The 20,174-nt window shown below is 49.5% G+C and overlaps 8 protein-coding genes across 8 annotated transcripts; 3 read left to right on the top strand and 5 right to left on the bottom strand.

Annotated features, from left to right (window-relative positions):
- Window positions 1-52: 52 nt before the first annotated feature.
- DACRYDRAFT_25491 (LETM1-domain-containing protein) lies at window positions 53-2,484 on the bottom strand. The gene is made up of 6 exons (XM_040774183.1): window positions 2,444-2,484; window positions 1,839-2,395; window positions 1,298-1,780; window positions 882-1,247; window positions 274-832; window positions 53-224 (listed from the first exon to the last, which is right to left on the bottom strand). Exons 1-6 carry the CDS (start codon window positions 2,478-2,480, stop codon window positions 130-132), a joined length of 2,097 nt encoding a protein of 698 aa, XP_040623709.1. The 5' UTR covers window positions 2,481-2,484; the 3' UTR covers window positions 53-129.
- Window positions 2,485-2,818: 334 nt separating this feature from the next.
- On the bottom strand, window positions 2,819-3,822 carry DACRYDRAFT_112427 (Aldo/keto reductase; the record flags this gene model as incomplete). The annotated part of the gene is made up of 4 exons (XM_040769411.1): window positions 2,819-2,999; window positions 3,052-3,267; window positions 3,326-3,444; window positions 3,505-3,822. The coding sequence occupies 4 exons, from the start codon at window positions 3,820-3,822 to the stop codon at window positions 2,819-2,821; spliced, it is 834 nt and encodes a 277-aa protein (XP_040623708.1).
- Window positions 3,823-4,396: 574 nt separating this feature from the next.
- DACRYDRAFT_112426 (uncharacterized protein) lies at window positions 4,397-6,185 on the bottom strand (the record flags this gene model as incomplete). The annotated part of the gene is made up of 6 exons (XM_040769410.1): window positions 4,397-5,283; window positions 5,339-5,502; window positions 5,553-5,579; window positions 5,646-5,974; window positions 6,028-6,079; window positions 6,133-6,185. The coding sequence occupies 6 exons, from the start codon at window positions 6,183-6,185 to the stop codon at window positions 4,397-4,399; spliced, it is 1,512 nt and encodes a 503-aa protein (XP_040623707.1).
- Window positions 6,186-6,591: 406 nt separating this feature from the next.
- On the bottom strand, window positions 6,592-7,573 carry DACRYDRAFT_60017 (oxidoreductase; the record flags this gene model as incomplete). Its single annotated transcript, XM_040775606.1, has 3 exons — window positions 6,592-6,784; window positions 6,835-7,050; window positions 7,101-7,573. The coding sequence occupies 3 exons, from the start codon at window positions 7,571-7,573 to the stop codon at window positions 6,592-6,594; spliced, it is 882 nt and encodes a 293-aa protein (XP_040623706.1).
- A 463-nt stretch (window positions 7,574-8,036) lies between these two features.
- On the bottom strand, window positions 8,037-12,438 carry DACRYDRAFT_119868 (uncharacterized protein; the record flags this gene model as incomplete). The annotated part of the gene is made up of 10 exons (XM_040770882.1): window positions 12,168-12,438; window positions 12,063-12,114; window positions 11,884-12,007; window positions 11,587-11,827; window positions 11,373-11,536; window positions 10,967-11,316; window positions 9,568-9,691; window positions 9,272-9,512; window positions 9,058-9,221; window positions 8,037-9,001 (listed from the first exon to the last, which is right to left on the bottom strand). The coding sequence occupies exons 1-10, from the start codon at window positions 12,221-12,223 to the stop codon at window positions 8,037-8,039; spliced, it is 2,481 nt and encodes an 826-aa protein (XP_040623705.1). The 5' UTR covers window positions 12,224-12,438.
- Window positions 12,439-16,258: 3,820 nt separating this feature from the next.
- DACRYDRAFT_60009 (uncharacterized protein) lies at window positions 16,259-16,562 on the top strand (the record flags this gene model as incomplete). The annotated part of the gene is made up of 2 exons (XM_040775604.1): window positions 16,259-16,317; window positions 16,376-16,562. Coding segments are annotated over 2 exons (246 nt in total), but the record flags the coding sequence as incomplete, so codon positions are not given.
- Window positions 16,563-16,757: 195 nt separating this feature from the next.
- On the top strand, window positions 16,758-17,075 carry DACRYDRAFT_60043 (uncharacterized protein; the record flags this gene model as incomplete). The annotated part of the gene is made up of 2 exons (XM_040775608.1): window positions 16,758-16,838; window positions 16,887-17,075. Coding segments are annotated over 2 exons (270 nt in total), but the record flags the coding sequence as incomplete, so codon positions are not given.
- Window positions 17,076-17,496: 421 nt separating this feature from the next.
- DACRYDRAFT_19104 (uncharacterized protein) lies at window positions 17,497-18,653 on the top strand (the record flags this gene model as incomplete). Its single annotated transcript, XM_040771425.1, has 4 exons — window positions 17,497-17,767; window positions 17,829-18,061; window positions 18,122-18,218; window positions 18,268-18,653. The coding sequence occupies 4 exons, from the start codon at window positions 17,497-17,499 to the stop codon at window positions 18,651-18,653; spliced, it is 987 nt and encodes a 328-aa protein (XP_040623702.1).
- Window positions 18,654-20,174: the final 1,521 nt, after the last annotated feature.

Below are 20,174 nucleotides of genomic sequence, written 5' to 3'. Positions count from 1 at the left end.
TGATGATTTCTGTTACGATGGATAGGACGCACATTCAGCCCGGTGTTGAATAGTGTTGCGTTTATAGTGAACGAGTGTTTGATACAAGTACAGTGTGCGCATACCACCGGATGCCCAAAAGGTAATCAATCACTCTTGAACTATGTCCTCCTTGCGAGGCTTGTCAGCCACAAGCTCTTTTCCCTCCTTCATGAGATCTTTTGCGTGCTCATCCACGACAATGCCTATCCAGCCATCAGAGTACAATCAAGTGTTAGAGGTAGATGGACGAACCGAGACTCTCTCCACGTGCCAGCTCAAGGACATGTTCCAGTACGACAAACCCATCCTTGTCCACATCCAACTTCCCAACCAGCCCTTCAATAGTCTCCTCATCAGGATGATGCTTAATGACCCTGAGCGCCTGCTTAAGGTCATTGATAGAGATCATCCCTTGCGAGGTGCAGGAGATCAGCTGGAGCGAGTTGCCAACTTTGGTATCATACTCGGTCAACTGCGCGTCGATCTTCTTCAACATGCCCTTGATACGCTTGGCAAGACTGAGGCTGGCGCGGTCTTCGGAAGAGAGGGTGGACGGGTCCTCAGGCACTTCAGTAATTTCATGCTCCTTCATTAGCGCTTGGAGCTCCGCACGCTCCTTGAGGACGGAAGACTGGGCAGAGAGGATGGACAGTGCCTCGCCAAGTTCGCTCAGCTGCTCAGTCGTCATCCGCGCATCCTCTTCCTCTACCAGCTCGGATTCAGGAAGCATCGACTGCGCCATTTGGGCCTCTTTCTCCCGCTTCGTGCGTTCCTCGAGCTCACGCTTCTTGCGACGAGCATCTTCTTCCTCCTGCGTTATAATGAGCTCGGAATTATGCTAAGAGGACACTAGCTCGCACCTGCTCCTGTTCGGCCTCATCCTCAATGAGCTCCTCTTGTTGCTGGAGTACCTCGAGCTTCTGCTGGTAGCTGCCCCTATCACCCGACACGTCCAACTCCGCCTCGTTGAGCAAGTGGTCAGGCATGCTAGCGAGGGTCGCTTCCAAGCTCTTGACAACATCGTCGCCCTTCTCACCCATAGCAAAGGCACGTGACAGGATAAGCAGTGTGCCGGAGATGTTGTTAGTCAGGTGAAGTTCGATCCATTGGTTGAGGTCTTCGCGCAGAGTGGCCGGAGAAATGCCGATTGTGCGAACACCGCGGGAACGGCACGCTTCTTGAAGCTCTTTGGTCGAAAGTGAATCAACACCTTCGTCGTCAATGAGCTAGTCACCACAAATCAGCGGGTGAAGTTTCGGAAACGGAAATGTCAGACCTGGTCATCTCTCTTGATGCTACCCAACCGCTGGCGAATCACATACCGCAAGAAGTTATCCGTTCCGAAAGCATTCACGTTCATGTAGCGGCACATGGACACCAGCTGGGGTCGGGAGAGGTTATCCAGGGTGAGATCGTCGTTGAAGAGCTTGGCAACATGTATGACGTCTTCTCTGGTCGGTTCCTCACCAGTGGATCGGACCTTCCGGAAGAACTCCTTGAACTCCTCCGAGTCTGCAATTTTTGCCGCACCCTTCACTCCCGTCTCCCGCAGCGTATCCTGGAGGAATTTGGCCATTTCGATACGCACACGGAGCAACTTGCGTGCCTTTTCCTCCGCAGCAAACTTGTCCTCGAAGGTGGACGGAAGCATGTTGGGGAAGAGCTTAAGTGCGACGGGCAGCAGGAATTCCATGAATGGAACGATGACGAAGACCGAAAAGGGAATCAGGCGAAGGAGATCGTTCGTTGTGCGCTTAAGCTATTTGCGGAAACACAGATAAGCAGAGAAAACAGCGCATATATGGTCCGAAACGTACCTGACGGTGCTCACGACGAGTCAGCTTTGTTCCTCCAAGCACCTTGCTAACCAATCGAGCACTGATCCTGATCTCCTTCCCTAACAGCTTCGTTCCGGACCAATAGTGGTTCGCCTCATGCTTCAGCCAGGCCCACGCCCGCGCAAGTAAGGGCTTGTTCGGTTCAGCAAGCTCTTTCGACGGCTTATCCGCCTTGTGGTCCGCAATCTCCTTGGAGACATGCTCATCGGCAAGCTGCTCTTTAGCTTCAACTGAGCTGATGGGCTTCGTGGGACTTGTAGAGGGAGTAGTTCCAGGAGCGTAAGCTGGGGAGCCATTCAGACCTGCTTGAGGTGGAGGAGGAGGCTGAGGTGTGCTCGCCTGAACCGGAGCTGGTCGGGGTGCAGGATCCGTGAGTCGTGATTTCGATGGCTCACGTTGTGCACCTGGTGTCGCTACCGGAGGAGGCGGAGTTCGCCCCGGTTGCTTGTCCAGCGAGGTGCTGTTCCACCGCACTCCCGCCAAGGGGCGCAAAGCGATTGGTCGGACTGCATGAGATTGAAATGAGAGGCGATATGCTAAGTATATGCTCAGCAATGATCCCCCTAAGTAAAGAGACGACGCACGTGTTGCAAGCCCTCTATGGCGCAGAACATTCTGCATACCGATGGGCCGACGGGGGAGAGACATCTTCTAGTGTGGTGCCAAGTAATGCAAAGGAGCGAGGGCAATGACAGATGAGAGAAGGACAAGCAAGAGATATTATCTGTTGAGCAAGAGGTGATGGCAAGGGAAAGAAGAGCGTTTATGCACGGCCGCGGGGTTTGCAAGCCTAAAAGAGGGCACGATCAAATGCATGACGAACGCCGAACGGCAAGGTGCGGAGGCTTTGAGAACCGCTCAGTGGCGGTGTACCGATTACATCATCACATTCGTGAAGAATAGCAAGAAATAATGTTTGCATCTTCCAGTACCACGGTTACATACTCAGTGTTCAACTGCTAACTACACCATCCTTCTTTTCCTGTGCTTTCTTTTTTTTCCCCTTCCAGATAGAGTGCCAGCCACGAGTAGTGGAGCTTAGCGCCTGCCTCATCAATTGCCTTCACATCTGCTTCGCTCAGATCAGGGAGACTATACACGTCGACGTACTCCTTCAAGCGCTCCTCTTTTGAAGTTGTTCTAGAAACGTGTCAGTTATCGCCAAACGCCCAATTAGGCTCTCTCAGCTCACGTCACCGCAACAACCCCCTTCTGCTCCAACCATTTCATCAGTACTTGAGTCTCTGTCCCCCCGATCTTCGCTGCGAGCTCCTTCAACACTGAATTGACTGGGCCATCCGTCTTCTTGGTCAAGGGCGTGAGGCCACCGTAAGATTCGGTGAGGATGCCGTGCTCCTTCTGAAGCTTGAGGACGGGAAGAAGTTGTGCATAGTCGTATGGGTGGAATCTGCATCAAATATAATCTCAGTCTCAGATCTCAGGACGAAGTCGCTCTGTCAACCTACTCGAGCTGATTAACGACGGGCTTATGTTTCGCAATCTTGAGTATACGCTCAAGGTATTGAACCTCGAAGTTAGAAACGCCAATACTCCTCGAAAGGCCAGCATCCTTCACATCCTCCATCTACTTCCACACATCCTCCAACTGTCCGGGCCTGGTATCGAACCTCAGTGCCGAATGAACGAGAAACAAGTCCACATAGTCCATCTTCAACCTTGTGAGGCTTTCCTTGAGACTATCCTCGATCGTCTTTCCTTCAGGAAGATCCCATAGCTTGGTCGTCACGAATAACTTCTCGGGCGGTATACCAGACTGCGCGATGGCATCACCTACCGTGTCTTCGTTGCCGTATATTTGGGCAGTGTCGATATGCGTGTAGTTCGCCTGAAGGGCCATGAGAATGGGCTTGACAGCATTTTGCTTATAATGAGCCGTGCCACTCCCAAAGCCCAGCTGGGGAATCGTGTGCCCATCGAGCATCGTATAGATAGGCATAGCCATGGTTGTCAACAAATACGCAATGTTTACTGTTATTATCGACCACACCTCTCAACCAGGTTATATAGATATCAGTAGCATAACTTCTATTATTGATGCTGTCCAAAAGCGTGTAAGAAGACTGTCTTGTTCCTGACAGTCCGCCGTCGGCACCTCGGCCGACGGCGGAGGCCCATATCCGACGCTCTCGCAAAAGAAGGAAATCCAAGTTTGCTGACAGCACCGGTCTCAGAGAGTGGGCTGGACATCCAGCCATCGGCCAACGCGCCGATATGCTGATGTGAGAGAGTACCAAGAAAAGCATGTCCATCGGCAGCGGAGGTCGAGATAGTGGTATCGGTCAACAGCGCCCCGATGTTCCACGGGTCACTCCATGTTTTCGGTTTGCAGGGTCGCGTGCCAAACATAGAGTTCAGCCATTCTCGGGACGAGTCAGACTTCTTAACCTGGAGTCTCGTATCTGAAGTTGCTGGGAAAGGACCGCATTCTACCACTGGGCGACTCACCTTGGAGAAGTCTCTGATTGAGTAATGGAGGACGATCTCGATATCTACATATTCACCCATAAGGATATCATCTAATTCACCGCCTCATACTCGGGAAGATCCAAGTCGTTCTTTGTCCGGAATTGCGCTCGGAGCCGTTGATTCAGAATACCAACAAGCTCTTGCGTGGAGGCAACATTCATGTCGCTCGGATTTGGAGACGCGTTTGTAGATGGTTGGAGAGGAGAAACGCTTGCCATTGAGGGTGGTAAAACGGATGAGTTTGTCAATAAAGCCATTCTTTCCATGGGTGACCTTCCCAGGCGTCGTTTTTCGTCGCTGCCGGAGGGCTGAGATGTTACAGGTGAAGAGAAAAGCGTAGTTATTCCGGGACTCGGGTACCCGGTGACCTGGGGATCTTCTAGTCTTTGGGCAGAATTAGTGCTGATTTGAGCGGGCTGCGGCGGTAGAATATACGGGGTTGCTTCTGGGTGGACGAAAATCGGGTCGGGGTCAATTTCAAGGAGGGCGGATGCCGCATGTCTCCTTCTCCGGCAGAAACACCACAAGATAAGAACTATAATGCATACGGCTGCGATGCCGCCAACCACTCCATCGACGATTGCACCAACAGGGGTGCTTGTAACAGGGCCGCTTCCAGAGGTGTTATCGCCAGAGCCAGCTCCAGATTTGGGAGGAGGGCCAGGAGTCACTTTCGCTAATAATAACCCTTGCACTGACGCGCATGGGTAATAGTCGGGTCCGACAGGCTGCTGGGCATCAGGGGCCGCTTGGTCGTAGTTAATATAAGTGATCGTGTATTCTTTCGATGCATCCAAGCCGGCCTTGAAAAACATGACTTGCTCTGTTTCACGCCAGAGATCCGAGCCATTGTATGTGTATGATTGCCCGTCAAATTGAATGGTGTATGGGCCAATATTGAGGTTGAGCAAACCTAGCAGCTGAACCGCAGACGAGCCTGGGTCAATGGCATAAGAACCCCGCTGCATCGTCTAGTTCCTGCACTCTCTTACCGTTAAATGTATAGCTCGCCGTGTATGAAGGACCATATGAACATGTCCAGGATTGAGATAGGTTGCCGCTTGGTGCAGAAACATTCGAGAAAGTCCAAGCCCCCCCTGGTTGATACGACCATCCCACATCGTCATCTACGAGGTGAGTCGTGGTAGGATTCGTGCTAAATCATACCTTAAGTATCCTTCAACAATCGGGCTGGACATAGCTCACCCATTCAGTCCAACAGTAACAACGCCACTAAAGAAGAGAAAATCAGCATTCCCTTGTGAGTTAACACGTAGAGTTCCAGTATGACTGCCGTACGGGAGACCATCCGCATATGCCATTTGTTCTGCGCCAGTTTCGGCACAGGCAGGATCTGAAGACAGACCAGTCGTTGACATTGGATTGCCGTCGATCGTAAACGTGAAAGAAGCGCTAGTAGGTGTAAGACAAAGATATACAGCTGTGCCTGATCTCGCAGTATGAGCTTGAACATAGTGTCTATCAGCCAGGTATACAAACTCGCCCTCGAACTGCACAGTCACATTCGCACCGTCAAGGTATGTCTCCCGCAGCGGGACACCTGTCCCGACATTATTTAGACCTGGATTTGGCCAAGAGATAACATTGGAGAAACTTGCTCGCCATCCCTGTTCAAAAATCAGCTGAGCGCAATACAGGCACGCCCCGCGAGGATTCTCACTCCGGCAGGATCGCCTTCATATCCATACCAGCCGTCCCGGAACGGTTCGTATCTGGCGATGCGAGGTAAGACATCTTGACGAAGAGCACGTCAGGAAGTACGTACGTGAATACGGGGCTCGGACTAGACAAAGAAATGTATGGTGTTAACGCAGTCATCGAAGTGGTCACGAACAGTGCTCAAATGGACGTTTGGCGTTGGCCTTTACGGTATAGAGAGCTGCGCGGGGCAATGCACGAACAACTCCGCCCTCCCTGAAAGCCCTTCCTAATCAGAATACATGTGTGTTTCTCGTTGTAGTAGTCATCGCCCAGTCATCAATCATGTTACGGATGATCACCCTGAAAATAGAAGCCGATCAAATAGACGCCCTAGTCCCGTAACCACGCGGTCGAACCTTCTGAGGCAGATTGACGTGAAAGAAAAGGACCCAAGCCACCGATGAAAGCTGATTGGAAAGGCACTTCTTTTCTTCCTTAATCCAAATATAGACAAAGAGATGTCAAAATAGACAGCGATCAGTTCCATTCATTTCAATCTAGGTACGCGATTGTCGATTGAGGTTCAAGCGCTGGTGCTCTGTGCACCATCTCTCACCTCCTGTGCTTTCTTCCTTTCGGCCTCCAAATATAGCGCAAGACGCGAATACTGCAGCTTTGCGCCTGCTTCCTCAATTGCTTGGATGTCCTCCTGGGTAAGATTTGGCAAGCTGTAGACATCGACATACTCCTTCAAGCGCTCTTCCTTCGAGGTCGTCCTGATAAACATGAGCAGATAGATATACGACTTGGATACGGCGCAGCTCACGTCACGGCAATAATACCCTTCTGATCCAGCCATTTCATCAGTACTTGCGTCTGTGTTCCGCCGATTTTGGCTGCCAGCTCTACGAGCACTGCATTGACCGGCCCATCCGTCTTCTTGGTCAGAGGCGTGAGGCCACCGTAGGATTCGGTGAGGATGCCGTGCTCCTCCTGAAGCTTGAGGACAGGGCGGAGTTGCGCGTAGGCATATGGATGGAACCTACAACAATATGATGTTAGCTTCGAGTCAGGAGCATCCAGACAACTTACTCTAGTTGGTTAACGACCGGCTTGTACCTTGCGACTTTGAGGATACGTTCAAGCTCCCCAGCTTGAAAGTTGGAAACTCCAATGCTCCTTCCTAGACCCATATCTTTCACGGCCTCCATCTGCTTCCACACATCCTCCAGCTGCCCAGGTTTGTCGAACTTGATCGCCGCGTGAAGAAGGAATAAGTCGACATAGTCCATCTTCAGCTTTGTAAGGCTGCCCTTGAGGTTGTCTTCGATCGTCTCGCCTTCAGCCAGTTCCAACACCTTGGTCGTCACGAACAACTTCTCGCGTGGAATTCCAGACTGACTGATCGCATCGCCCACCGTGTCCTCGTTGTCATACATCTGCGCGGTATCGATATGCGTATAATTCGCGCGAAGAGCCATGAGTATAGGCTTGACGGCATCTTGCTTATAATGGGCGGTACCGCTTCCAAAGCCGAGTTGGGGGATCGTGTGACCGTCAAGCATGGTATGCACCGGGATGGACATTGTATTCAATGGGAAGGCGAGGATGTCGAGATAGCTAAACAGATACGGAATGTTTGCTACTATGGGGGACCACAGATCTCGATCAGGTTATATAGGCACTTGCTTTCATCAATAGGGTTGACGCTGTCGTCGAAGGCGTGTTCCCGTCGATATCATTTGTCGAACGGACACGAGATGTAGCCGTCGGCGGGGACGCCGACGTTCAATTCCATGAACAACCTTTGCGTGGACGAGTGTGTGCGAGGAAGGTGTTCGTCGACGCCTGCCCGACGCGTCGAGGTTCCACGATCTACTCCACGTTCTCCTTTGGCAGGGTCGTCTAACATTCGTCTTTCAATAAATGTTCGTCATTCTAGCAAACCTGAACTCCAGACTTGTTACAAAAAGATATACATGGCACTAATTTGTCCATCCCCAACAACTTACTCTGTCATAACGTTATCTAATCCACCGGCTCGTATTCCGGAAGATCCAAGTCATTTTCTGTCCTGTATTGCTCTCGCAGTCGTCGATTCAGGATACCAACAAGTTCTTGAGTAGAGGCAATATGGATGTCGCCCCGATCGGAAGATGGGTTCGTCGATAATTGGGGAGGGGAGGTGGGTGCCGTCATGGGCGGCGAAACCGATGCGTCCGTCGGTAATGGTCTTGGTTCCCGAGACATGTTAGGCCGGCGTCGTTTTTCATCACGGGAAAATGATTGAGATGTGTCAGAAGACAGGAATATAGATGTTCCAGGATTTTGGGCATATGTGTAACCTTCGAGGGGGGCCTCTTCAGGCTTCTGCGGCGCCTCGTCATCCGTACCAAGTAGTGGCTGCTGCTGAGGCAAAATGAACGATCTTCCAGAATGGCCCGCGGGAAGCTGGTACGGTTGGATTTCAGACATGTCACGTTGGGATGCGGCCTCACGTCTTCCTCTCCACCAGACAAACCACAGGGGGAAACCGATGATACATAGACCTGCGATGCCGCCCACTACTCCGCCCACTATTGCCCCAACAGGTGACGAGCTGTCTGTGTTAGAGCCACTTGTGTTGTTCCCGGTGCCCGCTCCTGAGCTGTTGTTACCAGAGCCACCTCCAGAGGTACCACTGGGACTTGCTCCACTTGTTGATGGTGAAGGAAGACCAGGAGTCACTTTCGTCAACAATAACGCCTGGACCGAGGCGCATGGGTAGAAGTCAGGTCCAATTGGCTGCTGTGCATCCGGGGCTGATTGATCGTAGTTGATCAGAGTGATCGTGTATTGCTTTGATGCATCCAGGCCACCCTTGAAAAACAGCACTTGTTGTGATTCACGCCAGAAATCAGAACCGTTGAATTGGTACGATTGATCATCCAGCTGTACCGTGTACGGACCGATATTGAGGTCCAACAGCCCCAGCATCTGAACAGCAGACGAGCCTGTGTGATTTTAATCAGCTCTTCACCATACTATCCGGGCGCTTTCAATCTCATACCGTTAAAGATAAAGCTCGCTGTGTATGAGGGGCCATAAGAGCATGTCCAGGATAGCGTACTGTTGTCATTCGTCCCAGAAGTATTTTGATAAGTCCATGAATTCTGTGGCTCATACGACCATCTTGTATCGCTGTCATCTATGCGTTCACTCACTGGGTTCGTGCTGGATTGTCCTGTTAGTAGACTGGAGCCTCTTCGTCAAATGTTTCTCACCCGTTCAATCCAACGGTGACAACACCACCGAAGAAGAGGAAATCCGTGTTGCCCTCTGAATTAACGCGCAGAGTCCCAGTATGGCTGCCGTACGAAAGACCGTCGACGTATGCCATGGTGTTTGCTCCGGTGTCGTCACATGCCGGGTCTGTTACTTCCCCAATCGTTGATACTGGGTTACCATCGACGGAAAAGGTGTACGCAGCTCCGGTAGGTGTGAAACAAAGGTATATTGCAGTACCTGATGTCGCAGTAAGATCATCTGCGGCGGTCACCGGGTCTTAGAAAATGCTCACCCTCAAACTGTACCGACACATTCGCTTTGTCAAGATACGTTTCGCGAAGGGGAATGCCAGTCCCAACGTTACCCAGGCCGGCATTGGGCCAAGTTGTCACGTTCGAATAACTCGATCGCCATCCCTATTCGACATCATGTCAACATAGCGCCGAGAGTGGGGTGTCCAGGAACACTGACTCCAGCGGAATCCCCCTCAAGACCAAACCAACCATCTCTCCATGGTTGATATCTAATGCATGTTAAGATCGGTTGACAGTCGACAGCAAGAGAACTGACAAAAATGTTGGACTGGAACTTGTCAGAGATATGTTATATGGTGTTAACGCAGCCATCGAAGTCGGTCAAAGTAGCAAGAGATCAGGCGCCCACAGTAAGTTCTAGTCAGCACCACTCTTCAACTAAGCAGGCGACAGCAGAGACAAAACACAGATCGAAATAATCGGAACAAGGCCATGGATAAAGGCTTTGACGCACCGCCTCGACCTAACAAGCGCTGTCAGTACACACCTTCTGCTAGGGTTTGTCGTTCGGCACCCAGTCATCAAGCGCGTTTCCCATCATCTTGCCATTGAACACAGCAAAAATAGACAACAACAGAAGCACATATCAACGGGAAATGCGGAACGGTTCAAGGTGGGCGCCAACTTGCCGAATGCCGTAACCTTCCACACCGGCACGACGCCCTCGCGATCGCGTTGTCGCACACATCCATTCCGGCACTCTCGGTCCCCCTTTTGGGAACAGTGAATCTGCATCTTTCCTAATACAGACGAAGGTAACTACAAGACGTGCACGACTTCAACAACTCACATAGTGTCACAGCGCAGGCTTGCTAACACCCGAAGATGGCAGCTTGGACAGGGACACCATGACCATGACGTACTCTAAACCACCGACTCATATTCTGGAAGATCCGAGTCACTATCAGCTCTGTATTGCACTGGGAGACGTCGGTTCAGGATACCAACGAGGTCTTGAGTAGAGGCTCTATTCATGTTCACTAAGTCTGAGGATGCGTTCCTGGACGACTGCAACGGAGAGCTGTTTACCACAGCGGGTGCTGGAAACGAGGTCCTCGTCCGCGAGGCCTGTTCCACACATATGGGTACGTCTCCTGGACGTCGTTTTCCGTCGCTTCGTGAGGATTGATAGGAGACAGGCGAATAGGTTGCATGGTTGGTCTCTGGACTCTGGACAATCAGGATTCCAGCCTCTTGTGACCTCAATGGAAATCTGGCGCGGGTCTGAACAGACGGAAGGATGTACGGGATGACGGCATGTTCGATGCCAATTGGGTCCGGGTCAATTTCGAAGAGAGACCGTGGTGCGCTTCTTCTATTCCAGCAGAAAAACCATAGGAGATACCCAATGATGCATAGAGCTGCTAGACCGCCCACCGCTCCGCCTATTATTGCCTCAATTGGTAACGAGCCACTTGCAGCCGGGCGTGCTGTTGATATTGAAGGAGGGATAGCGGTTACTTGGGTCAATAAAAGCGCCTGTACTGATGCACAAGGGTAGAAGTCAGGTCCAATTGGCTGCTGTGCATCCGGGGCTGATTGATCGTAGTTGATCAGAGTGATCGTGTATTGCTTTGATGCATCCAGGCCGCCTTTGAAAAACAGCACTTGCTGCGATTGACGCCAAAGGTCCGACCCGTTGAATTGGTATGACTGGCCGTCCAGTACGATCGTGTAGGGGTCAATATTTACTTCCAACAGCCCGAGCAGTTGAACAGCAGAAGAACCTGTGAGGAACGGATCAGAATCGCAGACGACTTTGCTGGCTCTTTCAGTCACTGACCATTGAACGAATAACTCGCCGTGTAGGACGGACCATACGAGCATGTGTAAGATAGAGAGGTGTGATCACTCGTCCCTGAATCAGCCGAATGAGCCCAAGCACTACTTGGTTCATACGACCATCCCACGACAGTATCATCTACCAGCCTAGGAGTTGGATCCGTTCTGGTTAACTTGGTGAGCGTCATTCGATATTCTCGTTCAGGTCATCTCACCCATTCAACCCAATGGTAATAATCCCGCCGAAGAAGAGGAAATCCGTATTTCCTTGCGAGTTGACACGCATGGTTGCAGTATGACTGCCGTATGTCAGACCATCAGTATATGCCATTAGCTCGGCACCAGTTTCGGCGCATGCAGGATCCATTGCTGGACCACTTGTCGACACTTGGTTTCCGTCGACGAGAAAATCGAACGAAACCCCGGTGGGAGTAAGACAAAGGTAAATGGCGGTGCCTGAGGAAGGATTATTGAACATCTGCATTCAACTGCCCGTCCAAGTTGAGACTTACCCTCGAACTGCAGGGTCACATTCGCACCATCAAGGTATGTCTCCCGAAAAGGAACACCGATACCGGCATTGTTAAGCCCGCCATTAGCCCAAGTTGCGACATCCGGGTAGCTTGATCGCCATCCCTATGCCAAATTATGTCAGCACACAACGGTGGACGAGAAGTGGAGTGATACTGACCCCCGCGGGATCTCCTTGAAGACCACACCACCTGTCTCTGAATGGCTGATATCTAATGAGGTAGGGTAATGCTGTTCGACGAATGGGAGAACGAGAAGGACCTACATGAAAGTCGGGCTTGAACTTGGCAAGGATAGGTTGTATGGCGTGAACGTGTCCATCGAATCTTAGTACAATGCTCGGTTACGTGCTTGGTGGAACCACCCATGACCAGAGGACTTCGCAAATCCAGCTGTTATCAGAGGGCAAGAGCCGTGCTCGTACAGTATCATAGTTGCCAAGACTGTAGACCCCGTGCGGTGTCTGGCTGCATGCGCCCGAGATAGACGAAGCCTGGTATGTAACTGTTCATGCGAGCTGATCATGATACAGCCACCAGCTGTGCTGTCACCATCGTCGTGCCTGGGAATATAGAAGAAGTAGACCATAAGAGAGCATCTGCAGTGCTGAGGAACTACGGAGAACGACAATATCTTTGCCAGACATTTACAATTGTTCGCCTCTAGACACTGCCACAGTCTGATAGATCTCCCAATGTTTGTTCAGGTATACCAGGTACACCCCAGGCTGCTGACGTGGCCCCCCAACAAGGACGGATCCGCTCTATGCCTGTGAATAGCCAAGTAGGGGTCCTTTCTGTTGTTGTCTATACAGTCCGCCAACAAGATCTAATTTGACTGTCTAAACTAGGATCACCCCTATCTCTGAGCCAATAATCTTCTCTCAGGCCAATCATTCTCCCATAATTCTAGTCTGTTCCTCTGCTCTCCTATCCCTGACTAGACAGTGCATCAACACTGTTGACTGTATATCACAGGTATCGGCCCCTCTCACCAAGCTCTTCAAATATAAAAGGCTGGGGCAAGATCACTTTTTTTTCAATCTAAGAGACCATGATCATATGACAGTACTCATGACCTCAGCATTCATGCAAATCACTTTCATGTTCCATTTGATTCAATTAATACAGCATCATCAGGAAGAGGACACAGCAGGAGGGGCAAAGGATTGTAAGGACAGTAGAACAGTAGAACAGTACTACTAGTAGAACAGGATAACAGGAGACTAGCAAAGTGAATGGAAGGGTTGATGACAATCGGACTGAGTGAGGAGGCAAAGAAAAAAATTCAACATGATATGCTGTGCCAAGATCAAGTGAGGTGGAGAGGGTTGGCAGGACAATGAATGAACCACATTCCCCTTGATCTGAACCTGCTCCAAAGCACAAGAAAGTGTGCTTCAAGATGGGCAAAGTCTGCAGAACCTGTGTTCTGCCCACATCTCCATGCTCCACTGAGCTGTCTTGATCTGAATAATGCTGTCCTGATCACCAGGCTGGAAGTCATTGACCTCATACATATCATAGAGTGGGATTGGAGGACCAGTGGCCCTGTGATGCCAGCCTGTAGGGTAGAGCCCCTTGATCTCAGGATGCTCCGGCAGCCCAGACAACCTCATAAAAGATGAGGCAATGTGATTCTGGGGCCCATTCTGTTGGGGACAGGGGGGGGGTGAGGGGTATCTGACCAATTCATCAAATCTTGATGCATCTGACTCATAGTCACATTGAGCTTCAGGTCCTTCCTGGATCCTTGCTTGAAGCAGCTGATACAAAGCAGCTCGAGGGTTGCTTTGGTCACTTCAGATGTCTCTTGGGAAGATGGGGGGGTTGTATGAGAGGCTGTATGAGCATGTGGGGGGGAAGACAAAGTGGGTTGCTGGGATTGGGACTGGGGGGAATATGTTACCACACAACCTGGGGACCCACCCTGGGGCAAGCTGAACCATGCAGGTGAGCAATCACTGGACCAAGAATACTGGGGGGTCAAACTGGGCATCAAAGGAGACATAAACTGAGGCTGATGGGTTGGAAGGGATTGGCAGACCCACAGTCTCCTATTCTCAGGGCTCACCCCTACCACAGGAGATTCAAACGGAGGGGATCCAAACCTAGACAATGATTGGCAAGGTGCTGAGCATCTGGGAGAGGACAGAGGAACCAATGCTTTTGCCAGGATTGCCACTCATGGATGGTTGGTGGGAGCAAGCCATGACCAGGACTTGGTGAGGCAAACCATAAGCTTGGGGATACATTTCCAGGTGCATCCAAATGTCCATCAGGGGGGGTAGGGGTCAACAGGTCTTCCCAGCAAATAGACAGTGGTGAGCTTTGAGGATCCTCGCCAAGTTCTTGACAAAGAAGGCTCTGGGCGGCATGCTCTTGGGTGGCCTGTTCTGCATTGTACTCCACTCCCCAGCAAGCATGCCTCCTTTCATCATAGCCTTGTTCCATTTGCAAGACAATCATGATCCACCTGCAGAGAGGTCAGAGAATGTTGCACATTAGCAATGAGGACATGAGCAACACACTAGAAGAGGATATGGCTCTATGACCTCTTGAGCTTGACCTGTACAGTTTATTCAACTTCTTGCCAGAGATCATGTGGTAGTACAGAGCAATATGACAAGAATGAGGGCATTTTTGGATGGTACAGCTTGACTTGTATCCAAAAGAGTGCAGATGACAGAGCAAGAGAACATGAGGTGGACACACTTTCTGCACTGCCTGTAGGGGTCTTCTGTCATCAATGATATGATCCTTCCAGTTTTGACCAGGGTCCACCAACAATATTACCATCACCAATCATAATGATCCTTAAGCTTGTTTGATAGAGTTGCCATGGTTGTTCTGAAGGACAAGGAAGAGATCCCCCCAGCAATATCACACTCCCAGCTCCACTTGTTCTCACTATGTATGGACAATGGCCAGCTGGAAAACAACCCTGGCCTGATGATGATGGTTCATCTTATTGCTTGTGCTTGTTCGATCGATCATTGTTCTCGCTCATTCCTAGAGCAAGAGGATATACATACTGATCCTACAGAGGGCACCTTGCATGTATCTATTGTGAGGCTGAGATTGGGTCCATTGTGATCTGAAGAGAAGAGGGGCTTCGATTAGACAGTGTGTAGATGGTTCCTGTTCATAGTTTGACCCTGACCCATTTTGGTAGATCAGTGCTGTGTAGATGTTCACTTGAAGCTCAATGACACCAACTAGATGAGCTGGTCCTCACCTGCCTTCTTATTCCCAACACATTCCCTCAGTTGGCCAAATGGATTTTGCAAGACCCAAGATTTGTTTTGAGCTGCCATGCTGCAAAGCTCATGCAACTAGTTTGCAAATGATCCAGGCCTTATCTCAGACAATCAGTACACCAAGATCACCTCCCGGACACCCACATTTAAGCCATGCAATCAAGAAGAGAAGCAGAAAGTGAAACTCATCTCCTGAGCAAGCTCTTCCATCCTTACAACCTGGATCACAATGGAGAGGTGCCCCTTCTCAAAGCATGACCCCCATTCTGACACCAGTGGATGCAACAATGGAGGATTGGGAAGATCTACATGCAGCTGATGAGCCAGATTTGCCACCACTGATGCCAGATCATGGCCGACATGCACAAGCGAAGCAGCTAACCTTTCAATGATGTTGCTTCCTCAACTCATTCTGGCCATGAAGCACTGGACATCCTCAGCATTGCCAGAAAGGAGTGAAGTCTCATGGAATCTACAGGATCAGTGTTCATCAGATTGTCAAGATTATCATTTCTATTGAGTGACTTGTGTGACCCTTATTGGTATGTTCTCCTCTTGTGTGCTCTGCATGATTATCATCTAGCACAATCTCATTGCTCTTCAGGATACAATATAAGACCTTGCCATGCCTGTCCCATTCATCCAATTGCAACTTCTCTTGTTAGGAATGGATTCTGGCCTAGTTCTCCAAACTGACCTCCTAGAGCTTTCTCCATTGACCTGCTGAACCACTATCTAAATCTTTTTGATGCATGTGCAACCCCCAATGATGCATCCTGCAAAGCCTTGATCCGCTCTCATGTGGAGCAAGGGTTCTACTATCTCTGGAACCAAGGAGTGAGTCAATCTCCCAATTTCCCTTCCACTTTCCTTATCATGAGCTATAGGATGGAGTCAGTCCACTGGATGATCCATGGAGAAGAGGTTTCAGCAGCGCTGTGCTCTGGTATGATGTCTGCTGACTTACTTGGGAAAGAGGGCTGTGATCCATAATCGACTCTCACTCTCCTGAAGTTCACTTGGATCCTTCTCATATCACAAGCACTGACCATAACCTGAATGATCCAGACCTTTAGAGAGGTCAGGCAAGTAGCCAGCTCTGCTCTCTGTGTCCTGCCTGCTTTGCACTTGACTGTTGGGGTCAAGCCTCTGAAAGGTATGTCTTCATTCCTCTAGGAGCCAACTTCTGTCCACTCACTGTACTGAGCTTTTAGAGGCTCAGATATCCTCATTGCTCTCAACAGCAATTGCCAGCTCAAAAGACTTTGGACAGAAGGATCTACACCTCACTTCCATGAGACTGAGCTGTTTGTATCCAGCAGCAAGGTTGCAGAAATGTGTCTCAAGATGGATCAAGCCAAAGAGCAAGCTTCAAGCCAAGAGGTTCCTCCCAATACCTGAGTCTTGCCTGATGTCCTCACCCAATGTCGAAAAGTGTTCAAGGTCATGGATGAAGATGCCAAATTGGTCTCAGACCAATTGTTTGACATTATGGGCATTGTCATCATGGTTTGTTGACATGATGTTCCCTTGTTTGTGTGCAACATTATGACACTGGGAGAATGACAAGAATATGGTCTTGCACTCATTTGAGCCTTGCTCCAGGATCTCCTGACAAGAGCCACAGTTGGTGTCTTGTATGACATCAGATGTCAGCTGGAACAGAGCTGCGATTTGGTATGACTCTCCTTATCCCCAAGAAGGAAACACTGATCCTTCCTCCAGTTTGGTTATCTTGGTTGTGATCAATCATGCTTGACATTTGCCTGCAGCATTCTGCATGCATATGGTCACGAATGGGCTTGCCAGGTTGCATACAACCCCAGATGCAGATTGGGCTTTGGTCTTACTGATGGAGAAGGAAGTGAGTGGGTCTGGAGCAGAACCAGATGCCTGATCCCTATCATTCAATGAGCAAGTGTAGATATGATCTCCTTAGAGTGGTGATCAGAGCTGACCAGGCTCTCAGGTCAAACATTGTCAATTCTCACTGGAGCACAAGTTACAGCATTGTGACTCCAGTCTAAAGATGAGCTTAGGAACCTGGATTTGCAAGAAATACAAGCTCATACATACTCATCAATTAGCTGTGATGCAGGATATATGAGCTTCTGGCCTGAGTGAATCGCAGCTCAGAGAGCAATTACATTTGCAGCAATTGGAGCCTACAAGCCAAAAGCTTGGTAAGAATGAATACTGATGGCTAAGAGCTTTGTCTGATCATTTTTGCAATCTAGTGTTAGGGAAGGAACTTCAGCATAAGCTGGATCTGTTCAAGTGCTTGCAGAATGAGCTCCAAAAGGTGGCAAACACAATCAAAGACACCATATGAACAATGACCCTAGAATTTGGCCTATCCAAAACCTCTGGCATCCTAGCATGCCTCCAGGAGCAACAACATGAGCTGCAAGGATATGGTGATGCACTCTTTGCCAATATGAGATTGGACAGAGCATTTCTTCAGCTCACTGGAGTATCTGCCCAGTTCCTTCACTATCTCCTTCTCGCTCAGGAGGAGAAGAGCAATATAAGGACCAGAGTGGTGGAACATCTTGGGGAGCTGTCATGGTTGAAGCACACTAGGGGCAGAGGGCATGATCCAGTAGGTATGCTCAAAACATGCAGAGGAACTCTGTTCAGATAGCTGACTGACTCACTCTGATCTAGGCACTAAAGTGCAAGATGCAATCTTGAAGGGATGGGCTCCTTGCTGGCATGCTATGAAGGCAGCTGTGGAGCAACACAACTGCTACATAGATTTGTTGATGAAGATCCCAATCCCTGGGCTGGTTATCTCTCTACCAAAGAAGCTGGAACCAGAAGATCTGAAGAATCTGTCTGAAGATCATCCTCTGTGGCAAGATGTCTGGTGGCCAATGTTCACCCCTCCATCATTATGGGTCACAAGCAAGAACATGAGAAAAGGCATCACTGGTCTTCTCATTCTCAATTGATGCAAGGAAGAAGAGGAAGGGTTGCTCTGGGAATGTAAGAACATGGAGTGGTGGTGGATAGATGAGATGAAGGCCCTCATGGGCACACAAGCAAGAGCTTTAGGTATTCTTTGGGTGCTCTCAGCTCTTTTAAATATTGACTTGCTTCTCAGATCTTCCAGACAAGATTGCTCTGGAGCAAAAGGCAAGAGAAGATGATTGGTTCCAACATCATTGGCACTGTCCTCCTCTATCCCCTCATCAGTGGAGGAAAATCAAAGACAGTCTTCAGACAGATCCAACAGCAGATGAGCCCTCTGCCAACAGCACAACTCCAATCATTCTCGAGTGGTCTGAGCCCCTGATCAACCAGAGTTGGGCAAACACCAATGGCAAGAACAGTTCCACAAGCAGTGCTAGCAATCCATATGAACATGTAATGGCCAATTTGGATGTGATGGTTGAGGAGCTTGGTGCTGTTGTGATTGACAAGAGGGATCTCAGAAGTGAGCCAGAGCAGGATGATGTAGATAGTGTCTCAGAGGTCAAGGGGCAGTGAAGACACAGGCAGTGTCTGGGGCTCTTTGATAGACCTGAAATTTAATCATTGCCTCATCTCTTTTGCTTTGAGAATGAACTCTGTTTTTGCCCTCAATCTAGAGGGGTTCCATCCACAAGCTCTTCCTTGAAAAGAGCTTTTAATCTCACACACATGTGCAGAAGAGCTATACTAAGGAGAAGCTCTTATGGAGCTCAAATTGTCTTCCCTCCCAAAGACATTGTAAGATCTCATGGTTCGAGTATTTCTGAATTTCATATCCAGCACTGCAGCCCAGACCTGGAAACAATTGCAAGATCTGATCCTTGTTGATTTGCACACATCATTTCGATTAGGTCTACCTAGTCAGGTCACAGAGCTCATCATTACACATAATCAGAAAAAGACTTCAAGGAAAAAGAAAGAAAATAAAAAAATAAAAAAGCCGAGGGTCATGGTCTTTCAATAAGGAAAAAGGGAATGCATGATTGCAATGAAGAGGACTGTAGGATCATCCATGCCTTACCATAATTGGGTCAACTTCTTTGATTCATCCCCTTTCCCTTGTCTTTGCTGCTCTGTCCCGGACCTTTCCCAATCTGATGTGCAGCATCACAAATTAGGCCTTCCAAAGAAGGACCCATCAACACCATTCAAGCATTGAACTCTTCCTGGACTTTGTGCATGATCTGCTGGAACCAGAGCTGCCAATTCCCAGACACTACCAGGATCTCATGAGTGAGGAGATCATTGTACTTGCTTTGCACCTGAGCCAAGAACATTTGTTCCATTTGTTCAACCAGGGGTTGTGGCCAGTCCTCCTTGAGAAGCTGTGTGGAATCTGTTGTCTTGCTAGAGCTCAATGCTTGAGCAGGCTCTAAGCAAGTCATCACATTGCCAACAGTGGTCAAGTTTGGAGCAAGGTGATCAAAAGTAGCAATTGCATCCATTGCATAGTCTTCCTGATCCATGGAGGTAGACAATATTTGCTCTCTGGTCAAGCTCAAGTGGGGCTGAGCCCCAGTTCATCAGCTGTATTCCATGTGTACATACATCTAGCTGTCCATACCTTGGAGGGATTGCATGGCAAGGGATCCGAAGCAAAGAAGTGCACTCTCGGACAGGCTTCTTTGGGCTGAGTGTACAGCATGGGTTTGCTTGAGTGGTCAATTTGCTAGGAGGAATTGTGAGAAAGATGCACAGAATGACCTTACATACCTTAGAGCTGCTACCATCAATGGTCTTGAGAGTTGAATGAATTACCTTGGGGGTCTCTTGGGTGATTTGAAAGAGTGGTTTGCCCTTGTTCTCCTGTTAGGGCAACACAGGCTGACTAAGTCTGCTCACCTAAGAGTGCCAAGAGTCTAAGCAGGCAACAAGGAAGTGGAGTAGACCTGATGACTAAGACCTATCTACAGTATAGGTACCTGTGGATGATCCTAAGAGACCAAGTCTGAAGAGACAGTCCCCAGGCAGAGTAGGCCTTATATTTATACCTCTGTGGTGGAACCTGCTAGAACATCTTGCTTACTCAGCCTAGTC

The sequence above is a fragment of the Dacryopinax primogenitus genome (genome assembly GCF_000292625.1).
Source record: "Dacryopinax primogenitus strain DJM-731 SS1 chromosome Unknown DACRYscaffold_26, whole genome shotgun sequence".
Taxonomy (NCBI): Eukaryota; Fungi; Basidiomycota; class Dacrymycetes; order Dacrymycetales; family Dacrymycetaceae; genus Dacryopinax; species Dacryopinax primogenitus.
This window is presented reverse-complemented; position numbering and strand designations above follow the sequence as displayed.